Source organism: Pyrgilauda ruficollis, unplaced genomic scaffold (genome assembly GCF_017590135.1).
Source record: "Pyrgilauda ruficollis isolate IOZ18807 unplaced genomic scaffold, ASM1759013v1 scaffold84, whole genome shotgun sequence".
Lineage (NCBI taxonomy): Eukaryota > Metazoa > Chordata > Aves > Passeriformes > Passeridae > Pyrgilauda > Pyrgilauda ruficollis.
The window spans coordinates 2,646,867-2,671,081 of NW_024530377.1; the positions used below are offsets into that span (position 1 = coordinate 2,646,867).

The following is a 24,215-nucleotide window of genomic DNA, read 5'->3' on the forward strand; positions in this document are numbered from 1 at the left end:
TCTCAGCAGGAATACGTCCTGTCTAAAAAAAAAAGCAGCACAAAAAGATGCAGAAATATAGTCCTTGTACAATTATTTAATTTTTAATAAAGGAATGCATCATTTCTGCCTGGCAGGGAGTGTGGAAAGGGCAGGTTATGATGTCTCTGGTTTTGATTTTTAAGTGCCAAACGCTGATTTCTTTGTGGCTCAGTTTCCAGTTGTTTGTGGCTTTGCCAAACCCGCGCTGCTTGAATTGAAATTTCCCCTGTTACCTTTTACTTCAGTCGAGGCTCTGAGAAACCTTTGAGCAGTTTCAGGCCAGTGGCACTTGCGGGGCACCAGCAGTGATTTCCTTTCTCCAGAAGAGCTTGTGATGAAAGAGAAGCAGTTCAAATACTTCGGGAAGGGCAAATCCTGCTCTAATTGCAGCGAGCAGGGAAAGCCTGCTGTGCTCACCCGGGACCTGAGACTGGTCTGGGTGCCCACTGATGGAGGCAGAAATGGGTTAGAGCACCTAGAAACTTCCACCAGTCTGTGTGACATTTCTCTGAGTAATAAATGAGGGTTGCTGGCAACGAAATGCAAATGAATGAAGCATTTAGGTCAAAAACCTAGAGGTGGTGTTTACCTGAGGAAATTCACTGTGAGGTAGGAGTGGGTTTTGGTTATGTTTTCATTGGTGCTGATTCAGACACATCCTGAAGCATTATTCCTGCCCTGAGGATGAGGAGGGGGATGGCTTGCTTCTTTCCAGATTAATCATAATTTCTGTGGGAATGGTAAAACCGGATCTCCCTATGAATCTCTGTAAAATCCGTGAGGAAGCAGATAAAACCATCAACATCTCTCCCTTGCTGATTCCAGTAGTAAAAAAAATTTTGTTGATTTGAGCAAGGAGAGCTCCCTTGGTGGCTCGACACGAGGTCACCTCTGTCCATTTATTGAAAAAAGGGCTTTTGTGGGCTCTGTGCTGCTGCCAGGCAGGGAGGGAATCCCACCTCTGCAAGGGAGCTCTGGGCAGGTGGTTCAGCTGTGAATCTGGGCAAATACCTCAGTGCCTCACGTTTGATTTCATGGGAAATCCTAACGCGGGAAAACAAAACGCATTCTGCTTCCCAGGAGAAGCATTTGGACTCCAGAATGTAATGTGAGGTGAAATTAAGGCCAAAAAAGGTTTTGTGTCGTTAGAGTTTTCTGGTTTAGTTTTGATTTGTTTCTGGTGTGTTCTGTTTTTGGGGGGTTGGGCTGAGAAATTTGCTGAGGGGTTGTTCTGGTTCGTGACGGCGTGTTAATGTCAAACCCGTATTTTAAGTAGCTCTTGAAAACTGATATTAAAATTCCCACGGGTATCAGCCCCTAAATATATATATTTTAAAGGTTGTGTCACAGTAACTTCAGGAGGGGACATGGGAAAGGTGAAAGATCCAGGCTGATTTCCATTGGCAATTGAAACGATTTTAGGAGAAGTGAAAAAGGAGAAAGTCACAATTCTACACTTGCTCACAGTGAGAGCACAATCCCCTCCAAATGCATAATCTGCTTCTCCTGAAGGACACGTGGCCCCCTATGGAAGTTTTATGTCGACTGATTCAGCTGAAGATTAGCCTCGATGTTCTGAAAGGGGAGGCTGTGGCTGCTCAGGGGACTTTAATTCCTCACAAAGGATTATACTGGGGCACCACGCTCCTGCCACAGTGTCAAATCTTTTCTTCGTGGGTTTGCTAAATTAACCTTTGTAATGGAAAAGCTCATTATGCACTTCCAGCCAAAGGAGGAGAGGAGTTTGAGTTTGTAGCAACTTAAAATGCCAGTGATTAGGATCCTAATCTAATATTCATAGTTCTGGGGCTTTTAAAAAATTTCTTCTTAAAGCATATTTCTCTACTTGTATTGCAAATGACTTGCTGGGAATTTCAGGAAGAATTTCTCTGTGGAAAGGGTGGTCAGGCATGGGAAGGGGTTGCTCAGGGAGGTGGTGGAGGTGTCCAAGGAATGACTGGACGTGGCCCTCAGTGCTCTGTGCTAGTTGACAGCGTGGTGATCGGTCAAAGCTTGGTCTTGATGATCTTGGAGGTCTTTTTCAAGCTGGTTCTGTGTCTCAGTGATGAGTCCTGCTCTGATTTAACATGGTGTGCAGGATACTTAAAATGGAAAACTCTGTCAGAAGGACAGAAACACGTGAAGGTCATGAGGGGGAAGATAGTGCAGTTAAAGATAAACCCATCATCACTTGTGGAACTGGAAAAGTGACTTCAATGTGTGTAATGTTAAATCTCACAGTCATATGTAGGGAGAGGAAAGGTTTCAGTTTTAGGCAGTGATATCTATGCTGCACATCTTGGCAGCTGCTGAGCCTGTATTTTAAGTTGCATGTCCCTCGCTGATGGCAGTGTACATTTTTTATCCTCCCTCACGAGCTTGTGCAGTATTTACTGCCTGGTGCATAATGCAAATGATTGGTGGTACATTCTAATGTTTAAGTCTCTTACAGGTTTAACAGGGTCGGGAGGGAGCAGGTTCTCATTACACTGAAGAGGGAGAATGAAGGACATTGTTCCTGCAGATGCAGTTTATTAAATATTGTCTGAAAGGCCTGATTGTTCCTTGCCCTTTGCCTTCAGATGCTGCTGTGGGTGGGGGCCTTGGTGTGGAGGACAAGCTGCTTGACCTTGTGGGGGTGCCGTGGATTTCTCTTTTCACTGTTCCTTTTGAGAGGTTGTCCTTGCTTTCCTTTTCAGCACTGCTGCCATAAACAGGCTGTGTGGACACTCTGCTATTTTTGTACCCGTGCTACCTCCTGGCCTCCAGACAAATTGTTTCCTCTAGGTCCAGGGCAAGATTTATAGTGAAAAATTACTGGCCTGTTTAAAAAAGAAAAAGGCACTCAAGAGAATTGTTGTTTTCGTCCATGTGGTCAGTTACATTTTCTAGGAGATCTGCCATGAAAACTGCAGGATCTGATATTTCTGGAGAGGTTTTGTGGCTGCTGCATTGCCCCTGGGCTGGGTGTGCTGGGGAGGAGGGTTTGCTGTGGATTTGGGAGACCCCACAGCAGCACCACAATGTTTTTGGTGCAAAGTTTGCTCTCTTGTGGCACAGGAGGAGTGTGAATAGAGAATGGAGACAAGAAGAAAATTTAAAGAGAATAAGTGAAGATGAAAACAAAAAATTGAAGTTAGGAAGAAAGAGAAATCAGAAGATAACCCACAATTCTTTTTTTTTTTTTCCTAGGAGCTTGTAGACAATGTGGTTTTTTTACAGTATTTCTATGTTCCAGCTACAACCTGTGCTGATCATCAGAGCTCTGGGATAGTTTACCTGTGGAATGTACATCCTGCCTGCATATCCACCAGGGGGGCAAAATGGATTGCCAAGCCCTGACTCTGCATTTAAATGGATTTTCCACCCTTCTGTTTTAGTTTTAATTGAACCACATAAACATTGCCAACATGTGAGATTGGCTTTTAACACCTTACTTAGCATTTTTTTAATTATTAAAAGCTTTAGCTAGAAGCATTGGTAATTAAAATAAAGTAAGCAAGCAAAGAAAAGAAAAAAAGACAAAAGGGAAAGAGATCCTGAAAAATTTAAATGCTGTTCAGGGCTCTCTCCACCTTCCTTACACAGATTTTATGCCTTTACATGGAAATCCTGCAGGGCAAGGTGGATGCAATTGATCCAAATCTGGAATTCTCACTGGAGCACAGTCTGCACTTGGAATAACATGGAGTGAAGGCTTTTAATAAAGGTGGTTTACTGGCAAAGATAATTAACTCAGAAATCAGTTGAAGTGCTTGAAGGAGGTGGTGTTGTCACTCTAGAACATCCTTGCCTGAGGATGCAATTCTAGTGGCATGAAGTTTTGGAATGGATTAATCTAAATGAGAAAAACACCCTGCATTTTCTTAACTGTAAATTTTCCCTAGAAATTGTTTTTTACAGTTATGTGGTCAGTCTCCCAGTCTAGAAAAGCTTTTAGAGTTCCTCTGGGTAAGAGAGTTCTCGTGGCAAGAGAATGAAGAAGTTTGTGTGTCTCCTCCTGCTGAGTTTCTTGTCATACAAGACATTTTTTCCATTTCTTTTATGGAAAAAGGCAAATGTCTTTGAGATCCTGGCTGTTGCTCTCTCTAAGAAGTTGCTGTTTTGATGACAGGGCAGAATTTTGGCACTGAAGCTGCAGAGATTGGAGGGCAGCCTGCTCCAAGACTGTTAGCTGTGGAGTGTTGGATGCTTTAAATACTCTGAGAGGACTCAGAGTATTTACAGTATTATAGCATTTTAGTGTTTTATATTGCTGCCACATAGAGAATGGCAGCAAGGCTTCGTAGCCCTGTTTAAAAATCATCCTGCAGTGAGGCAGGAGTGTGAGACCCTGTAATCCCATTTGTGTCATGGCAGGAACTGCTGCTCCCAGTCACAATTTGGCTTTTGATAGTTATTTTTGATATTGCACCTCTCAGGAGGCGCCTGTTAATGCCTGTTTGTCATCAATATTCAGGGGAAATGAACTTTCATTGCTCCCCAGACGTGATTAAGGGTTCAGTGAACTTCTCTTTCTTCTTCCAGGTTATAAGACCCTTTTGAAAGGAATTTCAGGGAAGTTCAGCAGTGGAGAACTCGTTGCAATTATGGGGCCTTCAGGAGCTGGGAAGTCAACGCTTATGAATATTCTGGCAGGATACAGGTCAGTACCAATGAAAATCCCAAGTTAAGATAAAAATCACTGAGGCTGAGGGCTCCTTGGAGACAACAGAAGAGGAAATTTTGGCCTAGAGTTTGCCAAAAACAGGCAGTTCAAAGGTTTTGAATTAGATTCTTTTTAAGATTTATCTTTTTTCCTCTGTGTCCTGTTTTGGTCACTTGGGATTTATCTCTTAACAGGTCTGATCCAAAAATAAGAAGCAATTTAAAATCCAAAAAACACACATGTAAAGAAAATCTCCTTTTTTGGCCGCGTAACAAATCTGACTCAGTGTCTTATGTTTGTGATGTCTTTTTAAAATCACATAAACACTTGAAAAATCGACTCTTTTTAGTCACCACTTCATAATGTTGATGTCTTCCTCACCAAAATGCAGTGACTGTGTTTCATTTCTATAAATCCCCTCTGGTATGGCCATACAAGGTGTCTCTGTCTCGTCATTTGGGACATAAGGAACAGGATAGAGAAACCTGAAAAAACTCCAACTTTAATTTCTTGATAGTTCTTCAGATTTATATACAACAGCACACATTTTGAGTAAAATTTTCAGCATCATGGCATGAAGCTTTGTATGAAAGTAAGCGTCAACAGGAAATCATTTCATTTCTACCCAGCCTACCAAATTAATTTCACAGTGGCAATGACTACCTTGAGGCTTCCAGGTGCTCAGTCGTTTGGCAGCACGAGCGAGGGTGAGATTCACTCACCTCTGGTTGTTTTGTTGTTTCAGAGAGACGGGAATGAAAGGAGAAATCCTCATCAACGGGCAGCCCCGCGACCTGCGCTCCTTCCGCAAGGTCTCCTGCTACATCATGCAGGATGACATGCTCCTTCCTCACCTCACTGTCCAGGAGGCTATGATGGTGAGCTCTGCTCCTTGCTCTAGTTTATCTGAGCAGGGGAAAGTGGAGAGTGGTTTGTGTTGTGCCCTTGGTCCTGCTCCTGGCCGTGCCGCAAATGTCGGATCCCTGTCGGATCCCGCTCAGTGAGAGTTCTTGGAATTTGGTGATGCCTTGAATTGCATTTCAGGCTCATCCTTCTAGGGATTCTTTGGCTTTATAATTTCCACTCCGTGCCCAGCATTATGATTTGGAATGAGATCTAAGTGTCTGCTCCTTAGATGTAGAGAATAGAACCTGAGATTCTTCAAAAATGAGCCTTTGTGGGAACCATCTGTCTGCTTGGGTGCTGGATGAGTAACCTCATCTCTCTATCTTTCTCATCATCTTTCATGATCTGACTGAAAATTGGTATTTACACTTCAGTGTGATCTCTCTGCCCCTTCTACTCTTTTGTGCCTTTTTAAAAATAAAAACATTTCATAAAATCTCTTCCATTTCTTCATGGGGAAAAAACCAGGAACAAAGTCCAAGATGTACAGGCAATGTTAATTCTTCTCATTGTTTTGCATCACGTCAGCAAGTTTATGAATTGACAGCTTGACCAGTTAGTCTGGAAGTGTCTGAAATGAGTTGAGAAATGAGACAGTTTTTCTCAGAAATTGTTATCAAAACAAGGCTCAGGTTGTGCCAGCTCAATTCACAAATTTTAAGGCCAGAAGAAATCACTCCAGTTTTTATGTGGCTAATTTTCTGCAAAGGCTCTTTTCTGTGGAGAAGGTTTGCTTCTCTTTTGTTTACTTGAGTGTTTTCCTCAGAATCCCACGGGACCACTTTTGCAGAATTTGGCCCAGATTATAGTTGCTGTCTAAAATTAATCAATCAAGGCTCTGACAAAAAATAATTACCTAACAGTTTAATTGCTTTTAATAAAGGTTAATCATGATGTTTCGTGGAGCTGCCTTTCAGGACAGCAGATGACATCTTTTATGAGATTATTTATTTCTGTGCTCACTTGTTTGCCTGCTGGAGAATGGCAGAGTTCAGTTATCCTTACAGTGGGAATGAAGCACAAACAAACTGTGTTTCTAGCATTACCTGGGAAATTTTTGGGTGTGCAGAATATGTCACTCTCCCTTCCTCCTGTAAAGCTCTTTGACTTGCAGAATGGCCTTTTTTTCTAACACACTTTCAGGTGCTTTCCCTAAGTCAAATTCAGTTATTTCCTGCACAGAAACATGTGATGCTTGTGACTGGAACATTGTAGTTCAGGTTCAGATTTTCTGACTGGGTTGAAAGGAGTTGTTTAAGTGGTACCTTGGAGTGCTGTGAGACATCTTCTCTAAGAGGTGGCTGTGCTTCAGACCTGCTCAAAATCAAATTCCATTGTTTTGCATTCCAGGTATCTGCTCATCTGAAACTTCAAGAGAAAGATGAAGGGAGGAGAGAAATGGTATGTACACTGCCCATCAAACTAGAATTTGGGGGATGCCAAGAAGTGAGCTCTGTAAAGCAGACATTTTTATCTAATACTGAGCTGCCCTGGACTTGTAATGACAGAATAATTCACATTCTCTAGGCTGACATGTGCCATCAGGAGGGAACGTTCACTGCAGTCTCCATGAAAGCTGCTTTCAGTACGAGACTGGAAAATTGTAAAAGGTTTACTGAAACAAATCCACAGGTTCTGCAGGATCCCTGTTAATGCAAGTGGGGTTCTCCAGTGTGCACATCTGAGGGCTCAGGCATCTCATGTGGGGTGAGATAAAGCACAGCTGGACCTGCACCAGGACCTGTGCCCTCTAACCCATCCAGGGGAAAAGCACAACTTTTCCTGAAATATGAAAACTGTGGCAACTTCCTAGGTAGATCAGCTGGTTTTGTGACTGTCCTTTGTGTTTATTTCCAAACTGGAGCAACGGGCATTTCTTCAGATTCAAAAGAATCCTTGAAAATCAGAAAGGGAAACTTACAGGAAGCGGCTTGTTGTGAAGAAAACAAACACAGGTTGTTTTTCTATTGGAAAATAAATTTATATATAAACATCTGTTAACTTAATTGTGGTTTGAAAGCCTTAGTTCATTTGCACTTTAGTGAAGTTAGGCCAAGCAAGTTAATTCACTTGTTCACACTGCCACTGTAATTACAAGCAGCTCTTTGAGTTAAAAACTCTGCTGTGTTTATTCAACACATGTTAGAAGAATTTTCTAGTTCGTGTTACTGGCCTGTGCAGGAGAAGATAATTCATTTTTTTGTTGTAAATTGGAGTGTAAATGTTTATCACAGATAAATGTTACGAATTTATACACTTGTGCTAGCAGGATTGCAGACTCTTGTTTAAAGCAGGGACAAGTGAAAATCCTCAGGTGAACCACAGTTTATGTTTCTAGTTGTCCTTGTTTGTGCTGCCTGACTCCTGTTTACCCTTCTCAGAGATAAAGGGATTCAGATAGTTGGGCTTTTTTCTCTGAGAAACAAGGTTTAGTGGGTTTTGTTATTTTTTTACTCCCTCTTACTGGGAGAGGGAACTCCTGGAAATCAAAATCAGGACAAGCAAAGGGTCAGGCCCCGGTTGGTCTCACCAGTTTTCACCAGATCAGGCATTCTTTCTGGAAAACTCTCTCCATCCAAGCAGTTGATACTTTGAAAAATGGTGGGCTCTGTTTTCTAAACTTCAGTGAAAGTATTAAATGTCTGGGCTGCTTTCTGCCTTTGAAGTGGTGGAGTTTGTTAATTGCATGAGCAATGCAGCTCATGGATTCACTCATTTTTGTGTCCATGCCTTTATTGAAGCCAAAGAGCTATTTCCCTTATATAGGGCGACCAGACACTGACACAGAAAAAATCCTAGTGCCTGGGATTGTTCTCCTTTTGCTCCAAAAGCCCTGGGACGAGCTGTGCCCTTGCTGAGGCTGTGCCTTGAGGAAATCCCAAACATCTGAGAGTACCTGTGACAACTGCATTGACTCTGAGTGGAATGAAAACACTTGAAATCAATGGCTGCACTTGAAAGAGGAGACTGTGGAGAACAGATGAGATAAAACAGGTCACTGCTCTACAGAAACCACTGGTTTTTGTTATAGATCCCTCCTAGAGACAGCCCCAGAGTTCTGCTGAAAGAAGCTCCTTGGTTTCACTGTGTGAGAGCCCCTCACATGCTGCCAAGCTCTTCTGGTGTCATACCCATAAATGCACAGCTGCAGAAGAACTGATTTCCACTCTTTTTCACCTCTTTACTGAGTGAGGTCATGCAGGACAAACGAGCAGAATTTGGGTCAGAACGGTAAATGGCAGACTGTTAACACTGAGTCTAACAAATGACTAATAAATACATTAGATGGGAAAAGGCTTTAAGTGTGTGGGTGATGGAACAAAGTCGTGAGCTGGTTTGCAACCCCGTGAAAATCAGTGAAGGGGCTGAGGGTTTTTTTGTGCTCCAACAACCTGGAATATTCTGCTCCCTGCAGGTGAAGGAAATCCTGACAGCCCTTGGTTTGCTGACGTGTGCCAACACCAGGACTGGGAGTCTCTCTGGAGGCCAGAGGAAACGCCTTGCCATTGCTCTGGAGCTGGTGAACAACCCCCCTGTCATGTTCTTCGATGAACCAACCAGGTACTTCGAGGCCAAAAGTCAAACATTGGCAAAGATGGTTCTGCACAGTAGAACAGAAAAGCTGTTCACCTCTAAATCCCTGGAAAAGGCTCCTCTTGTGTTGCCTGCAAGAAATAATTTGATTTGGGTTCTTGGTGCCTTGGGTCACTGCTGGAGCTGCTGGATTGTGGGGCTGTAAATAATATTTAAAGCAGACACAAGCTGCAGGAGGAAGGAAAAGAGGGAGGGAAAATATTGTGGCATGGATTTTCTTTTTCAAGCAAAGACTGCTTGAATATAAACATTTTAAAATGTGACTTTTGGTAATGAATGTGATCAGTCTGGGAGGAGGCTGGCAAAGCTATGAATATGTATCTATTCATTAAAGCTGGGAGCATTTAAACCTGCAGCCCTAAAATGCAGAAGCCCCTTAAGGCAGCTTCAAGAATACTCTTTTTCATTCTCAGGCATGCTTCCAACTTAATTAAAAGCCTGATGGAGAAGTACAAGCATAAGGTTGGCATATGATAAAATGAAACTGCTACAGAGAAAATTTGTAAGAGGATAATAATGGGATAGCACGTAGCAAATGCATGTGCTGGTTTTGAGTGGTGGGTAACAAACTTGTCTGTTTCTTTTGCAGTGGCTTGGATAGTGCATCGTGTTTTCAGGTGGTCTCTCTGATGAAGGCTTTGGCCCAGGGGGGCAGATCCATCATCTGCACCATTCACCAGCCCAGTGCAAAACTGTTTGAGCTCTTTGACCAGGTATTGCTCTCAGACTTTCTCTTCATGTGCACTTCAGGGTGGTTGTGCTTTCAAGGCCACGCTCTTTAATCAGAACACAGGAATAATTCTAGTTGGTGGCTACAGATCATAGAAAGAAATTAAATAAATAACAGCACAATATACCTTTTGATTATTTTTTTTCCTTCCTCTCTGCCTGTTTCCTTTATTTACGTGTAATGGTTGTGAAGAATCTTGCTGTTAGGTTTGTGAAATCAAGATTATTGCACTGGTGATGATCATGCCTTCACCCAGCAGTGTGCACAGGGCTCTCACTGAAGTAAATGAAATTAGAGCAATATAAAAGCAGGAGAGCTGCAGTGTCAATGTCTGCAATATATCTGTGTATCCCAGATACACAGGTGCAGACTGAGAAGAGCTAATTCACTTGAAAATAATAACAATCGAATTTAGTATTGAAAATTAATTGAAATTCAGTCAGTTGGAGAACTTCTCTCCAAGCCAACAACGGCACGTGGACCATGTGTGTTCAGATTAGATAAAAAATGTATTTTAGTCTTGTTAGAGGATTTAGATTAGTCCTGTGAGAGCTGGGAGAAAACTTCCACCACCACAGGTGAACAAACTCTTGCAGATTGCCAGTCTGGCAGGGAGGTTTATTTAAAGTCCAAGTCGTGGCTAAAAGTGAGAGTGATGGAGCTGTTTGCTGTTGCTGTGCTGGCCCAGCTCTCCCTCCACTCCTGCATTCCCCAGCCCAAAATATCCACAATGTGTGGAAATTAGATGGCTTGGCTCTCCAGCTCCTTGCCTATTTTCAGCATGTGCCAAAGGCTGGAGTGAGTGTGTTTCTGTGTTAATGTGTTTGAAGTCCTGCAGGCAGTGTGTGCAGAATTCCAGCCCCGGGATTTAAATTTTCCGTTTGCTGTGATTCCATACAAAGTTAATTTCAGTTGGTGACAGATCTTCCCAAGGTGTTCTTCCCACAGGGACAAGAGATGCTATCAGGCAACAAGTTCAAGTATTTTGATGCTATTTCACATTTTTTCTTATTTCTTTTTCTTCTATTTTCTTTTCTTTTTATTCTTTTTTCTTTTCGCTGTTGAGACTATGGATCAGTCTACTCAGATGATCTGAACCTCCCTTAAAGAGGGTTTTTCAATTAAAAGTGGTGTCAAAACTTAAAAAAAAACTTGGTTATTCTTGGTTGAGACTATTAAATGTTTTTTTCTTATTTCTTTTTCTTCCATTTTCTTTTTTTTCCCCCCCCTTTTCTTCTTGCTTTCCAGCTCTATGTTCTAAGTCAAGGTCAGTGCATTTACCGTGGGAAGGTAACAAACCTTGTCCCTTACTTGAGAGATTTGGGCCTGAATTGTCCAACCTACCACAACCCAGCAGATTTTGGTAAGGACAGCTTGAATGGTTGCCTTAATTTCTTTTTTATTTCATCATTTTGTGTTTTATAATTTTATCACCTTCAGGTTAAGGAGAACCATGGTGTGATTTATACTTCTGCACATATATTCTTACGTGCTTTGTCCATATAAGAACTAAAATTCAAAATAAAAGTAATCAGATATTTTTTTTTCCTTCCAAAGTAATTTGAATGCCATCTAGTGGTGCAATTTAGTGAATATTTCTCTCTGTTAGAAGTCCAGGTTCAGGAAGTGAAAGATAAAAGTGTATTCTTTAGTGTTTCATAGTAACTAATATTAGTGGCTTTTTTACGTGGCTCCAGTGTTTTTCTTGTTTTCTTTTTATCTTGAGCAGTTATCTTTTATCTTGTGGTATTGTGCAGCTTAGAGCATTGAGGGGTTTTTTCAGTGTTGTTTCTTAAATTAAAAAAAAAAAAAAACAAAAAACCAAAAAAACGGAAAGTGTCACAGAAATAGACTTTTGTCTATTTTCTGTATTCACTGCCTTTCCTCTGCACTGGTTCATTTAACTTCCAGGACGAAGAGATCTCTCTGAAGATTTATGGAAGGATGCATTTGAACGTGATGTGAATTTGCACGCGGCGTTTCAAAACCTGCGCTTAAAACAAAAAAAAAAAAAAAAATTAAAAAAAATTAATTTTTTTTTTTTTTTTTTAAAATCAGGTTTTGCCAGTGCTGCAGCATCAAGGGGATTTAACAACAAGGCTTGTAGCTGCTCAGCAGTAACTTCAGCCTTCTGTTTTTGCAGTGATGGAGGTGGCCTCAGGCGAGTATGGGGACCAGAGCAGCCGCCTGGTCAGGGCTGTCAGGGAGAGGATTTGTGACACTGACTACAAGAGAGACGTGGCTGGGGAGAACGAGCTGAACCCCTTCCTCTGGCACAGGCCCTCTGAAGAGGTATTTTGTGCATCCCAGCCCAGAGGGAATTCAAACCCTCCCCAGTGGAGGAGTCTCTGGGCACACTCAGCTGCTGTGAGTGGGTTTTTGTCAATGAAAACCAAAGCAGATGCTGCAGAGGAAGGGGTTTATTCTGTGTGTGTGTTTCTGCAGGACTCCTCCTCCACAGAAGGATGCCACAGCTTCTCTGCCAGCTGCCTAACCCAGTTCTGCATCCTCTTCAAAAGAACTTTCCTCACCATCATGAGGGACTCGGTAAGAGCTTTGGCTTTGTGGTAACTTTTGTGGCCAAAAGTTCTGTCCAGCTGGGTGTGAGGCACTGCAGGACACCTCAGAGGTCCTGTCCAGCAGCCCATCCATGAATTGTCACAGAATTCCAAAGGGAAGAGGCTGATCTCTCAGCCTTGCTGTTAACTCTACCATCTTCATTGTCAATACACAGCACTCAGAAGCACCTGGCCTAAAAACCCAAAGTTTAAATCCCCTCTGTGCTGGCAGTTCTCTTACACAGTTATTAATCCTATTGAAAAGCGAGTGGGAAGTTGTAGTGCTGTGTCACAAAACTAGGTTTTTCAGAAAATTCAGGATGGCAGAGATAATAACTTCAGTGTGATGTAAAGTTACTACTTAAAGTCTTCATTTTTGGAAATAGAAAATTGGTAGATAAAAAGTTGGCTTCTTTGCCATAACTTGTTCTCCCTTCCTGCTTTTTATAAGTGCATTTGTCAACAAAGATTAATTAAGTTAATGAATTAAGATGAGGAGAAACTGTAACTGATTTGCTGATGCGTAGATTGAAGGACAATGTTGTTTCTAATTTTTTTTTCTGCTTGACTCTAAAGGCTTGCAGTTGTTCCCAATGTTATTATTTCTTTTGTTCTTCCAAGCCTCTTGTGGGAATACTGCGTTGCAGAGAAGGCACAGAAAGCTAATTTATTCCTGATGAAGTTACTTTGGTCTACACAAGCCTAAAATACCTTTTCTGCTTCTCTTCTGCTCTGGGGAGATTGATCTTGTAGTCAGAAAGTCTCTTTCCCCTGATGAATAAGAGCCAGTGGCTCCGTGATATTGTCAGACAGTGAGATTTCAGGCTGCAGCATTTGCAGTTCCTGCCTGTATTCCCTGGAAGAAATTTTCATGGGAAGCTCATAATTTTTCCTACCCAGTAAGAAATTAACATTTCTCATGTCAGGGCGTTGGAGCTAGGTGATCTTTAAGGCCCCTCCCAACCCAAACCACTCAGTGGTTTCTATACAAGATTTTCTGGGCATAAGTGCTCCTTTCCTTTAATCTGTGTGATTTCAGCCACTCTGTCACTCTGTTTTTGAGCCCAGGCTTCCTGATAAATGCCACCCTTTGCTCACCACAGGTCCTGACGCACTTGAGGATCACCTCACACATTGGCATTGGGCTGCTCATCGGCTTGCTCTACTTGGGCATCGGCAACGAAGCCAAGAAAGTGCTCAGCAACTCGGGCTTCCTCTTCTTTTCCATGCTGTTCCTCATGTTCGCGGCGCTCATGCCGACCGTCCTCACCTGTGAGTACAGGGACAGTGTCACAGCACAGGGCAGGGGGTGTTGGACTGCTGGGATGTGTCTGGCTTTGTGTGGCACAGCGCCTGACTCGGGATTCTGCCTCTGAGACAGGCGGGGGGATAAATCTTGCACCCACAGAAGCAGGCTCGGCCAGTGGCGCTTCTGCCTTCCCGTTTTTTTTCCCAGTGGTTTTTTTTTTCAGCACAGACAGTTCAGTGTTACGGTCCTGGGCTGGAATTTTTCCTTATCCCAGTGCGTCTCAGCCCTGCCCTGAGCTCGTGGTTGGACTTAGGGAGGATGGAATAATTTCTCTGGGGCTTCCAAGTTATGACTCCTGCATAAATCAGCTTATTCATGTGGTGTCAGAAGCAAACCCCTGCAGGCTGGACTGTTTCATACTTGCTCTGGGAGTGCTGTTACTTTGGATTCCCTGTTGGTCCACAAAGAATAACCAAGTTCTTTAAGTTTTGACACCACTTTTAATTGAAAAATCCTCTTTAAGGGAGGTTCAGATCATCTGAGTAGACTGGCCCGTGGTCTCAACAGTGAGCAGCTCTAGGGGCTGACCTTTTATATTCCATTGCAAATCACCTTTTATATTCCATTACAAATCACAACTTTTGCTGCTCTGTCAAAGACCTGAGAGTTCCAGTCCCACCCTGGGACTGCAGCAGTGCAGGATTAGGCATGGGTGAGTGTTGTTTTTAATGTGTTTAACAAGAACATTCATGTTGTTTTAACGTGGAGCAGTATTGCACGCTGCCAACCTGACTGAATAATCTGTGTTTCTCTGCAGTTCCCCTTGAGATGGGAGTATTTCTCAGAGAGCATCTGAACTACTGGTACAGCCTGAAAGCCTATTACCTTGCCAAGACCATGGCTGATGTTCCTTTTCAGGTACATGCTCTACTCTTCAATAAAACAGAACCATTTCAGTTCATGGATGACAAGCCCGCTTGCCAAGAAGATTAGTGCTGGTATTTAATCCATTGGAATAGTGGGGAAAATGTCCATATGTGTCTGGTGATGTGGATGTGTTCGTGGGTCCCAGGACAAGGGAAGAGATGAAACATCTTTGAACCTAAGACAGTACTGATGGTGTTTCGTGGTCTCACAGGAGCTCTACTGTGTCCTAACTCTGCTCCCTGTCACAGCTGCTGTGTCCCCAGGATGTTTGTTGAGAGGTGACAGGCAGAAAGTTTATTGCAGAGTTCTTGGTGCTCCCCACTCACCCAGAGCACAGACATGCCCTGGGTGTGAGGCTCTGAAATTCCTGCCCCACCTGAAGGGGCTGTGCCTGCCCCTGCCTGGGTGGATTGTCCCTTGCTGTTCATCCCAGGCTGAGCAGGTCCTGGGAACTGCAGGACTGATGTGTTTCTGCATCCCCACAAACTGGAAATTTTCCTCAGTGTCTCTCTGGAGAAGGTTCTTCCATGCATGGAAAAGCTGTAGAAAGAAAGGTAGGAAAAAGCTTGCCCAAACCCCAAATTTCTGGAAAGGGAAGGAGAATGGCAGCTGTTGGCATGACTGGAAGCTGGCCATGTAACTCCTGGCAGGAGTTGTGCTGAGGTGACTATTCCACAGCAGAACAGATGATTCTGACCTCAATATGCATTGATGCTGTCAAGATTTCTGCAGTAGAACACTTGATTCCCTCTCTGTGCCACCCTGTGGAGACCAGCATAGCCTTACTGCATGATTCCTCTGCTTCTGCTTCTCCCCTCACAGGAAAAAAAAATATCATCAATTTTCTACTATTTCAAACTGTGATAATTTGGGGGCAGTAGAATTATTCCTAGGAGTCATAGAAGAGCAAGTTAATGTTTACTTTTTCTCTGTCTTTCTGACGAGAGACACTCTGTCCCTTCTCTTCACAGGTGGCAACTTTTGTGGGCCCAGTTACTGCCATCCCAGTCCTCCTGTTCTCTGGGTTTTTTGTCAGCTTTGACACCATCCCAACATACCTCCAATGGATGTCCTACATCTCCTATGTCAGGTAGTGCCTTCACCCTCCCATCTGGACATGCTGTTTGTTTGCCTTTGCTTGCTTGGTTGGTTATTTTGGGTGCCAGAGAGACTGTTCACAGCATGTTCTTTTAGAGTATAAACATACTCATGCATGTGATGGAAACCACATTATCTCTCTGCATTTTGAGTTGTTTATCTTGTGAAATAAAATAGGAACAGGTTACTGGCCACAAGTCTGTGTCAGTGCCTTTGAATTCAGTGGGATTGCACAGCATGAAAATCTTCCTGGATTTTGCAGTAGTGGATGTATGAAATAATAGGGACATCACCAACTGAGAGATTGATGCCAGCACCTCATTTTGGAAGAAAATGTATGATTCACTGCTGTTTCCTAGATAGGTTTGTTGGATAAAGGCCTGTTTTTAAGTTTTGCAGCAGCACTGCCACAAGAGGCACAGGATTTGTGTCACCTCTAATTTAAGCTGCTGCTTTAAGATCCATAGGCACCTTATAGTGCCTGTGTTTGTGTCTGACTCAGCTGTCTCAGGATGGGGCAATTCCCACCAGGAAACCTCTGGAGGAATAGTTTAGACTAGAGACTGAAATGTTTTTAGCTGAAATTAGGAGAGGGGAATTTTCCCATTCCCCATTTCCCCACCCTGCCCAAGCTGCACTGTTACTGAGAAATCCCAGGCAAAAAAAAATTCCTCTTTGTTGCCAAGTGAGGTCCTACACAGATTCCTATCGAAGACAATGAGACTGCACTCCCTGAATTAATACTTAGAATTCAAGGTGAGGCCTTAAATCATTGCCTGGCTCATGTGGAGCCTCCTGAAGCCAGAGGGAGCTTTCATATGCATGAGATCCATGATGGTTTATCTCCTTGCAAAAGCAAATACTGGGAACATTATCAGTGAAACTGTAAATGTACAGAGGGAAGGAGAAGGGACATTCTAGATTGATGCTGGTTTTAACTTATTTCTGACCTCAAGCCATAATTGTATCCCTGTGGCTTGTTTAAAAAATAAAAAAAAAAAAAGGCAAAAAAATGATGTCACTTTTAAATGGGGAATTTTTGAATATGAGCTGGAATTTTTATCTTTTAAGTATCCCTGTTGCTTGTTTAAAAAATAAAAAAAAAAAGGCAAAATAATGATGTCACTTTTAAATGGGGAATTTCTGAATATGAGCTGGAATTATGCTGCTTTCTGATTTAACATTTTTCTTTTGGAGAAACTGGTCTGTTCACTAACTGGGAAGCACTAAAGGCAAAACTCCTGCCCTTGTTCCCTCTTATGTAAAATGCCCGTGACACGTCACGTGCCTGATTGCAGCAGGGATAGAACTTGCCCCAAGACAGATGTGTCAGAGCAACATTGAACCCCTCAGCGTTTCAGCTGAGCTCTCACAGGGATTGTGTTGCACTTCTGACCAGATCCCCAGGATTTTCCTTGTAATCCCTGCTTCTTCTTTCCAGGTACGGCTTCGAAGGAGTCATCCTCTCCATCTACGGACTGGATCGAGAAGATCTGCACTGTGACAAAGACGACACCTGCCACTTCCAAAAATCAGAGGCCATCCTGAAAGAACTGGATGTAGAAAATGCCAAACTCTACCTGGACTTCATTGTTCTTGGGATTTTCTTCTTCTCCCTGCGCCTGATTGCCTATTTTGTCCTCAGATACAAAATCCGAGCGGAGAGGTAAAGGAGAAGCAGCTGAGCCAAGGCAGTAGGAGAACTTTAGACATGCAATAGAGGGCACTTGACATTGTCTCACTGTGGCAGGCTGGTCCCCAGTGGCCAGCCAGATGCTGTCCTGACCGAGCCCATGGAGAGCCACAATGGGATAGTGGACATACAGTGTTCAGCCAATCAGTCCAGTTGGGTTGGGTCATGTTTTCATTACACTTTCTAGCTTTAACTAGGAAGAAGAACTAGAAGGGAATTTTGCACCACAGAATATCAATACTGAGGCAGTGTAACTGTCACAAGGAACCTGGCTGCAGGGGCTTTCCTTATCAAAACCAATTTTGGGATAAGGTCACCAGGATCCTGGTCCTGGTTACCAGAATAGTGTAATGTCATCTCTAGTTGACAAGGTAGTGAAATGCAAAAATGAGGAATGCAAAGAAAATAGGATTCTCTCATCTTTTTAAATTTCATCTTTGCAGTTTTCTATGTATTATTTTGCAATTCTTTTCCACAGAATTACCCCTTCTGGCTAAAAGTCTGTAAATGTATTAATAAGGTAAAGATATCTTTTTAATATGGATAGTTTTTTAAAAGAAACCTAAAGTGATTCAAGTAATTATTTTTGTTTCTGTCTGAATTTAGAATTCTGGTGCTTTACTTGTCGAGCTGGTCTCATATCTGAAAACTGTAATGATAGGAGGAAAAGGCAGATTCTGAATCTGCACTAAACCTGTGGTCCCATGTGGAAGCAGCACTGGATAGCACATGCAGTTAGACATGGTCAAGCTGTCACTGAATGGTTGAAAAAAATATTCTTTTGCAGTGTCTTTAAATCCTTAGTGTTTGTGATATTTTGAGATACTGGCTGTGTTCATTATCTGTTCGATCTACCTCCTGCAACTGAAAAAAAATCAAAGCACTCCAAGGCTTATTTTTAATTAAATTGTGAAAGCAGGATCTGTCCCTAAAGTGATTGTTAAAGGAGTGCAAGAGCTGTCCACAGATCAAAGCTTGGGCTGCTGTGTTAAAACACCTAATCCAGAGGTGTTCATGGTATCTACAACACACTCTGTGTGGGAATCTCCCAAAAACACACAAATGACCTTGTGACGCTGCAGCTCTAATTGTGCCAGGCAGTTTTGTTCTCATCCCTAAGTCTACCTGCACAACATGAGAATCAGTTGGTCTGAACACCAATGAAACTTGTTATTTTGGGTATCTCACCTCTGTAAATTTGGCAGGGGGAATTCTGGTTCCAGGCTGATGTGAATTTTCTCACCGATTTCCATGGGTTTGGGTTTTCAACCCAAAATGAACCCACCATCCTCACGTTGGACACCTTGGCGAGCTTTGCTGCAAAATGCAGGGCCTTCTGCCTTGACTGTGAATTTATCTGGGTGTCCCAGCCCCCTGCACCTTCTGTAAATGCATTATTCCCATCAGGATGCTGAGCTCTTGCAGGTTGGAGGCAGCTCAGTGTCAGCAAACCCTTGAGGAGCCCAGAAGCTCATGGCAGCAGGGTAGATAAGAGGAACCTAGTGCATCTTCTGGCCCCCAGCAGTCAAAAATTCACAAACTTTTCCAAAATTCACAAACTTTTCCAAAATTCACAGACTTTTCCAAGACTCTGTGGCTATCCTAGTAAAATAAACAGTGCCAGGTCCAGCTCTGTTAATCCTCAGACATCTGGGGCTAACAGGAATGGCCCCTGTACTGACTTCTACACAGCCCAAACACTGTCTGCAAAAGCTCTGGCTGTGCTGGGCTGCAGCTCTGCCATTTAGCAGGGAAGAAAATTGTTTCCCAGTTTTCCTGGCCCGTGCCCAGGCTCTGTTTAATTTACCAATACAGACACAGACTGCATGTATCTGTTAAACTCAGGACATCTGAACTAAGCCTGGGGTCTGGAAGGCTTTAAATCAAGTCACATGTTTTAGGAAGGCTAGCTGAACTTTCCCTGAAAATAAGGTTTACCTGTGAAAGCAAAATCAATCTTTACTGTAGAAGAAAAACCAAATTCCTTGCACAGCCTCTTTGCATAATTTTTGTTGCTGTTTTTTCTCAGAAAGCTTTTGTGCAGCTCTGAAGCTTTTCCAGGCATAATCACGAGCAGGTACAAACCTATATGGCTGTCAGATTTGAGAAATTAAGAATTTGAGCTATTCTAAATAACACTCATAGCTGTGAGCAGTTTTTTAAACAAGGCACAAGCTGAAATCCCTTTAGCACAACGTGCCTTGATTATTTCAAGACTCTCAAACGTATTTGTGACTGTTACAGGCAGCTCAAACACTTTTTGCAAGCTGACAAAGGACGACATTTGCCAAATTCCTCTTGGGTTGCAGACTTCTGGTCCAAGCTGAGGTGAAAGAGTGTGACATCCCTGGCACTGGGTACCTTCATGGTTCATGGTTGGTGTTTACCAGCACCATTTCCCAAATGCCACCCTGGCAATCCCCTGCAGTGTTCCAGATGAAGTAACTTGGCTGGCATTCCCACACTGGTACCTTGCAGGATGCTGTTCTCTCCCATCCAGACCAGTTTAGCTGTATGAATTCCTTGGATGCTGTCTTGTTATCTGTGCCTGTTCCTCTGGTTTTAGACTGTCTCATTTTATGTTTTTAGCCTCCAGCATGTCCTCCTGTGCTGTAACTTTGTATTGTGTTATGGTAGCCAAAAATCTCCATGGGTGTTCCTGAGAAAATATCCTGGAATATTTTTTTTCTCACTCCTTTTTTTGTTAAATATGCTTTTTCCAGCCTTCTGCTGGCAGCATTTAGCTGGAAGTTGCTATTCTTAGGAATGCTTTCAGGCTGTAGTATCCCAGTAAAGTTCTCTGGAGACTCAGTGATACACATAGATGAGATAATAATTCTTTTTCTCCCTAGCTCACAAATTAACTGATGATCTCTCTTTTGTCACTGTTTTGGGACAGAAGCATTTAAAATCCATCCCGATTATGTCTTCATCTACTGCAAAGGTTTTTAATGTAGTCTCAGGCTGGCTTTTTTCTCTCTTTACATGGAGATAAATTCTAACAGGCTGGTACAAAACACATTCCCAGGTTAATGGGCTGAGCAGGCAGGTGCTGTTGTGTTGAGCAGCACTTTGTGAAGCTCTGGAGGCTTCACTTGGAGGAATAATAAGGCCAGGAAGATTCTGAAGATTCAATTTTCAAATCCTCAGTTTTATAGCCATATATAAAGAGCCATAAACTCTTTGAAATCAATGCCACTATTACCATTTGAACCAGTCACAGCCTGGCTAAAAGTTGTGTAAGAGGCTCAAGGTTTCTAAAGGTCACTTGGAAATTGAATGTATGATTTTGGTTGGGATTGAAGGAAGACTTTAGTGTGTCCTGTTGGCCTCCTCGTTCTGTTTTCACTTGTTTTGAGATGTTGCTTTGGTTACTGTGTGCATTAGTTAAGACTTTAGGTCCTTCACACTTCTTTTGTTGTTTTTCTTCGTGGAAACTTGCATATGATCTGAAAAACCCTGAAGGTTTTTAAAAATAACTTGAATCATTATTATTTACAATTAAATAAAAGATTTGGAAAGCAGATTCTACTCTTAAGAAATTGAGAAGGTTCCATTGTTGCAGGTCAAAGGGAGTGGAAGGAGGCTGGTGCTGAAATCCTCTTCAGCTTTTAAAATTTAGAGCACAAAGTACCTATTTTAATTAAAAGAGAGGAATATGTGCACATGTAACAGGGTGAGCTGGTTATGTAAGTGGGAGATAATGAACTTGAGTCCAAGAACTGGATGTCTCAGGTGATTGACAGCTCTATCCACACTTCTGTGTCAAACTCCGTGCTCTCAGCAGAAAGGAATGTTTTATTAAACACTTGTTCCTGTAAGGAAGTGTGGTACATCCTGACCTGTGCCACCTCAGTGATCCTCACAGAGGGGATCCTGCCTGGCCTAGTTACACAGTGCTGGCTGGATTTTGGGGTTCTGAGAACTGGGGGAGGCCAGCAAAGCAGATATCCTGGTGGGATTCTGTTACAGCCCTCCCAGCCAGGATGAGGAGGCAGGTGAAGAGTTCCATGGGAAGCCTTGTCACCAATGCCTCTTTTCCTGTGGGAGACTTCAACTTGCCAAATTTCTGCTGGAAATACAACACAGCAGAGAGGAAACAGTCCAGGAGGTTCCTGGGCTGTGTGGGAGGTAATTCCTGACACAGCTGGTGAGGGAACCAGGCAGTGGTGATGTGGTGATGCCCCTCTGGACCTGTTTGTGAGCAGAGAAGGGCTGCTGGGGTTTGGGGTAGCTGGAGATCCTCTTGGGCACCGTGAACACGAAGTGAGAGGTTTTGGTTTTTGGGGAGATGAGGGCTGGCAGCAGAACTGCCCCCTTGGACTTCTGGAGGGCAGACTGTGCCTGAGAGGGGCTGGCACAGTGCCTTGGGAGGCAGCCCTGGAGGGCTGAGAGTGCAGGAAGGCTGGGGATGCTGAAGAAGGACACCCTAAAGGCACAGCAGGAGCCGGCCATCCGTCCCCATGTGCCAAAGGAGGAGCTGGAGGGGCAGGGCTGGCCTGGCTGAGCAGAGAGCTTTGGCTGGAACTCAGGGAACAAAGCAGGGTGTGTGACCTTTGGGAAAAAGGGCAGGCAGCCCAGCAGGGCTACAGGGACACTGTGAGGTTATTCAAGGAGAAATCAGAAGGGCCAAAACCCAACTAGAACTTAATCTGGCTACTGCTGCAAAAGACAATAAAAAATATTTCTGTAAATACAGCACTAAGGAGAGTCTCCATCCTTCCTTGGATGCCACCCTTTATTTCCTACCAGAACAGGAATTTCTGCTCAGGAATTTCTGTGTGCACATCCATTTGTGATGTACGATCACGTGCAAAGCTGTCGGGAACTTGAAGCAGGCAGAAAATGACACCGTGTCACGTCCTCTGTGACAGCCTGTGACAGGCTGATCACTGCAGTGCCACACAGCATTGGTGAGCACATTAATTAAGCGCTGAGTGCCGCTGGAGTTAATCAGGAGCTCTGCCATTCGTGAGCAGGGGCATTTTCAGGGATCGACTCCTGCTGCCCCCCTCTTAAATTCCCGTTCCCATGATACACAAAGGAATTGTTGTGGTGTGTCCCACTGGGTGATTTTTGTCAGCCCACGTTTCACTCTTCATGTTACACGTCTAAAAGTTCCAGGTTTGGGCCTGCAAACACAGCAAGTTTCATTTTAGTTCTGTTTAATGCTTTATTTCTGTTTCTGTACATATTTCACGTAGAGTTTCTGAAGGAGAAGTTGTACCGTAGAGCACAAAATTTAGCTTCAGTCTTTTTGTTATTTTGAAATATTATGACAAATGATAATTTTATGCCGTTGTCAGCTGTAGAACCTTTCTTTAACAGATTTAGATTTCTGTTGAGACCTATAAAACAAAGGGTGACCAGCCAGGTTGTGTCTCCTGTGGCAGCAAACGTGGCCATGGCTCAGCCTGCATTCTCTGCTGGTTCTTTTTTGGGTTTTTTTTGGGCTTTTTTTTTGTTTTTTTTCCCTGGGGGTTCCCATGCAGCTCAGCCCATGCCTATCAATTGTTTGTGTCCCTTTTTTTCTGGCTATTCATGGCTGCTGTCCACGTGGGGTGTGGGAATGAGCTGTTTGGGAAGAGTGCAGGATGGGTAAAGGTGGAGGGATGGCTTTGGGGCTTCTCTGAGCTACCAAAACCCCAGTGTGCTGGATCTCTGTTTGTGCTTCACTCAAAAAAAATTCAAAAATGTCTTTTTCAGCAGATTGCAAGGCAACATGGAAGCTTCTACTTTTAAAGGTTGACAGGGTTTTTCTACTTCAGTGGCATCTGTGATGTCTCTTTTTCTGACCCCGTTGTAGCTTATTTTAGTGGCCCATTTAGGGTAATCATTATACAAACTCCTTTCTGTTACTTCCAGAAACAAACTTTCCTGGCCTCAGTGATGATAATTATACCGACCTTTCCAAATGTGAGTTAGTTGTTGAACAATTTTAAAAAAAAAATGGAAAAAATTATCTTAAATTATGGCAAAAGCAAATTAAATTTGAGACAATTACACTGATATATCTCAAAAGAAGAAGAAGATAACGAGTCCTGCAGTGGGGCCAAGCCTTTACCTGTGTCAGTAAAGATTTATCAAATACCTTTTCTGAGTCAGTTGACCTTATTGTGAGATCCTGCCCTTGAACCTGTTACTGAATTATTTAACATTTGGTTCTTTTGTTTTTCAAAGCAAGAGTCAATGCAAGGTATGATTTAAAATCAGCGTGCTAAAGTGTGCATATTCTGAATATCTAATATGTCATTGTTGTCTCTTGTTTCTGTAATGCATTTGCATTACTATGAATCAATTTTATTCTGCTTCTCTAGAGACTATTGCTGCCTGCACGCTGTGATATATTTGCACTGTTGTAGATATATATATATACATATAATGTAATTATATTATACAAACCATGTCTTTTTCAGGTTGCTTGTTACCTTTGTAGTTTATGCTTCCTGGTACAGTGGACCTGAGTAAAAATGTGGGATGTGGGGCATTCTGATGATATATTACAGTAATAGAGAAATCTTTGTATATTTCTGTATACTTAATACCTGTAAGAAGAGATTTGTATGTGCATTATTTTCCAAACTTAGGGCTTTGTTTTCTGAGACTAGAGAACATTTATGATAATGTAACACACACACACACACACAAAAAAAAATCAAATAAAGTGTTATTATTTTCAGACAGATGCCTTTGTCCCTGTTCTGACTCTGAGGGAAGATGTATTGGTAGTGATACATTTTCACTGCCTGCTCCTTGATCCTGGCAGCCAGCAAGGACGTGGAATTGCCTGT

General features: G+C 42.8%; 1 protein-coding gene across 1 annotated transcript in view; it reads left to right on the forward strand.

Moving 5' to 3' along the window:
- ABCG1 (ATP binding cassette subfamily G member 1) overlaps nucleotides 1–24,103 on the forward strand; it is a 55,593-nt gene extending 31,490 nt beyond the window's left edge. The window contains exons 3-14 of the mRNA XM_041487778.1: nucleotides 4,549–4,666; nucleotides 5,415–5,547; nucleotides 6,926–6,976; nucleotides 8,991–9,136; nucleotides 9,759–9,882; nucleotides 11,148–11,262; nucleotides 12,043–12,191; nucleotides 12,345–12,446; nucleotides 13,561–13,729; nucleotides 14,524–14,624; nucleotides 15,605–15,723; nucleotides 17,173–24,103. Of these exons, the coding sequence (XP_041343712.1) occupies nucleotides 4,549–4,666; nucleotides 5,415–5,547; nucleotides 6,926–6,976; nucleotides 8,991–9,136; nucleotides 9,759–9,882; nucleotides 11,148–11,262; nucleotides 12,043–12,191; nucleotides 12,345–12,446; nucleotides 13,561–13,729; nucleotides 14,524–14,624; nucleotides 15,605–15,723; nucleotides 17,173–17,401 (1,556 nt within the window). The 3' untranslated portion in view covers nucleotides 17,402–24,103. The remainder of the gene's footprint in view (nucleotides 1–4,548; nucleotides 4,667–5,414; nucleotides 5,548–6,925; nucleotides 6,977–8,990; nucleotides 9,137–9,758; nucleotides 9,883–11,147; nucleotides 11,263–12,042; nucleotides 12,192–12,344; nucleotides 12,447–13,560; nucleotides 13,730–14,523; nucleotides 14,625–15,604; nucleotides 15,724–17,172) is intronic.
- Nucleotides 24,104–24,215: the final 112 nt, after the last annotated feature.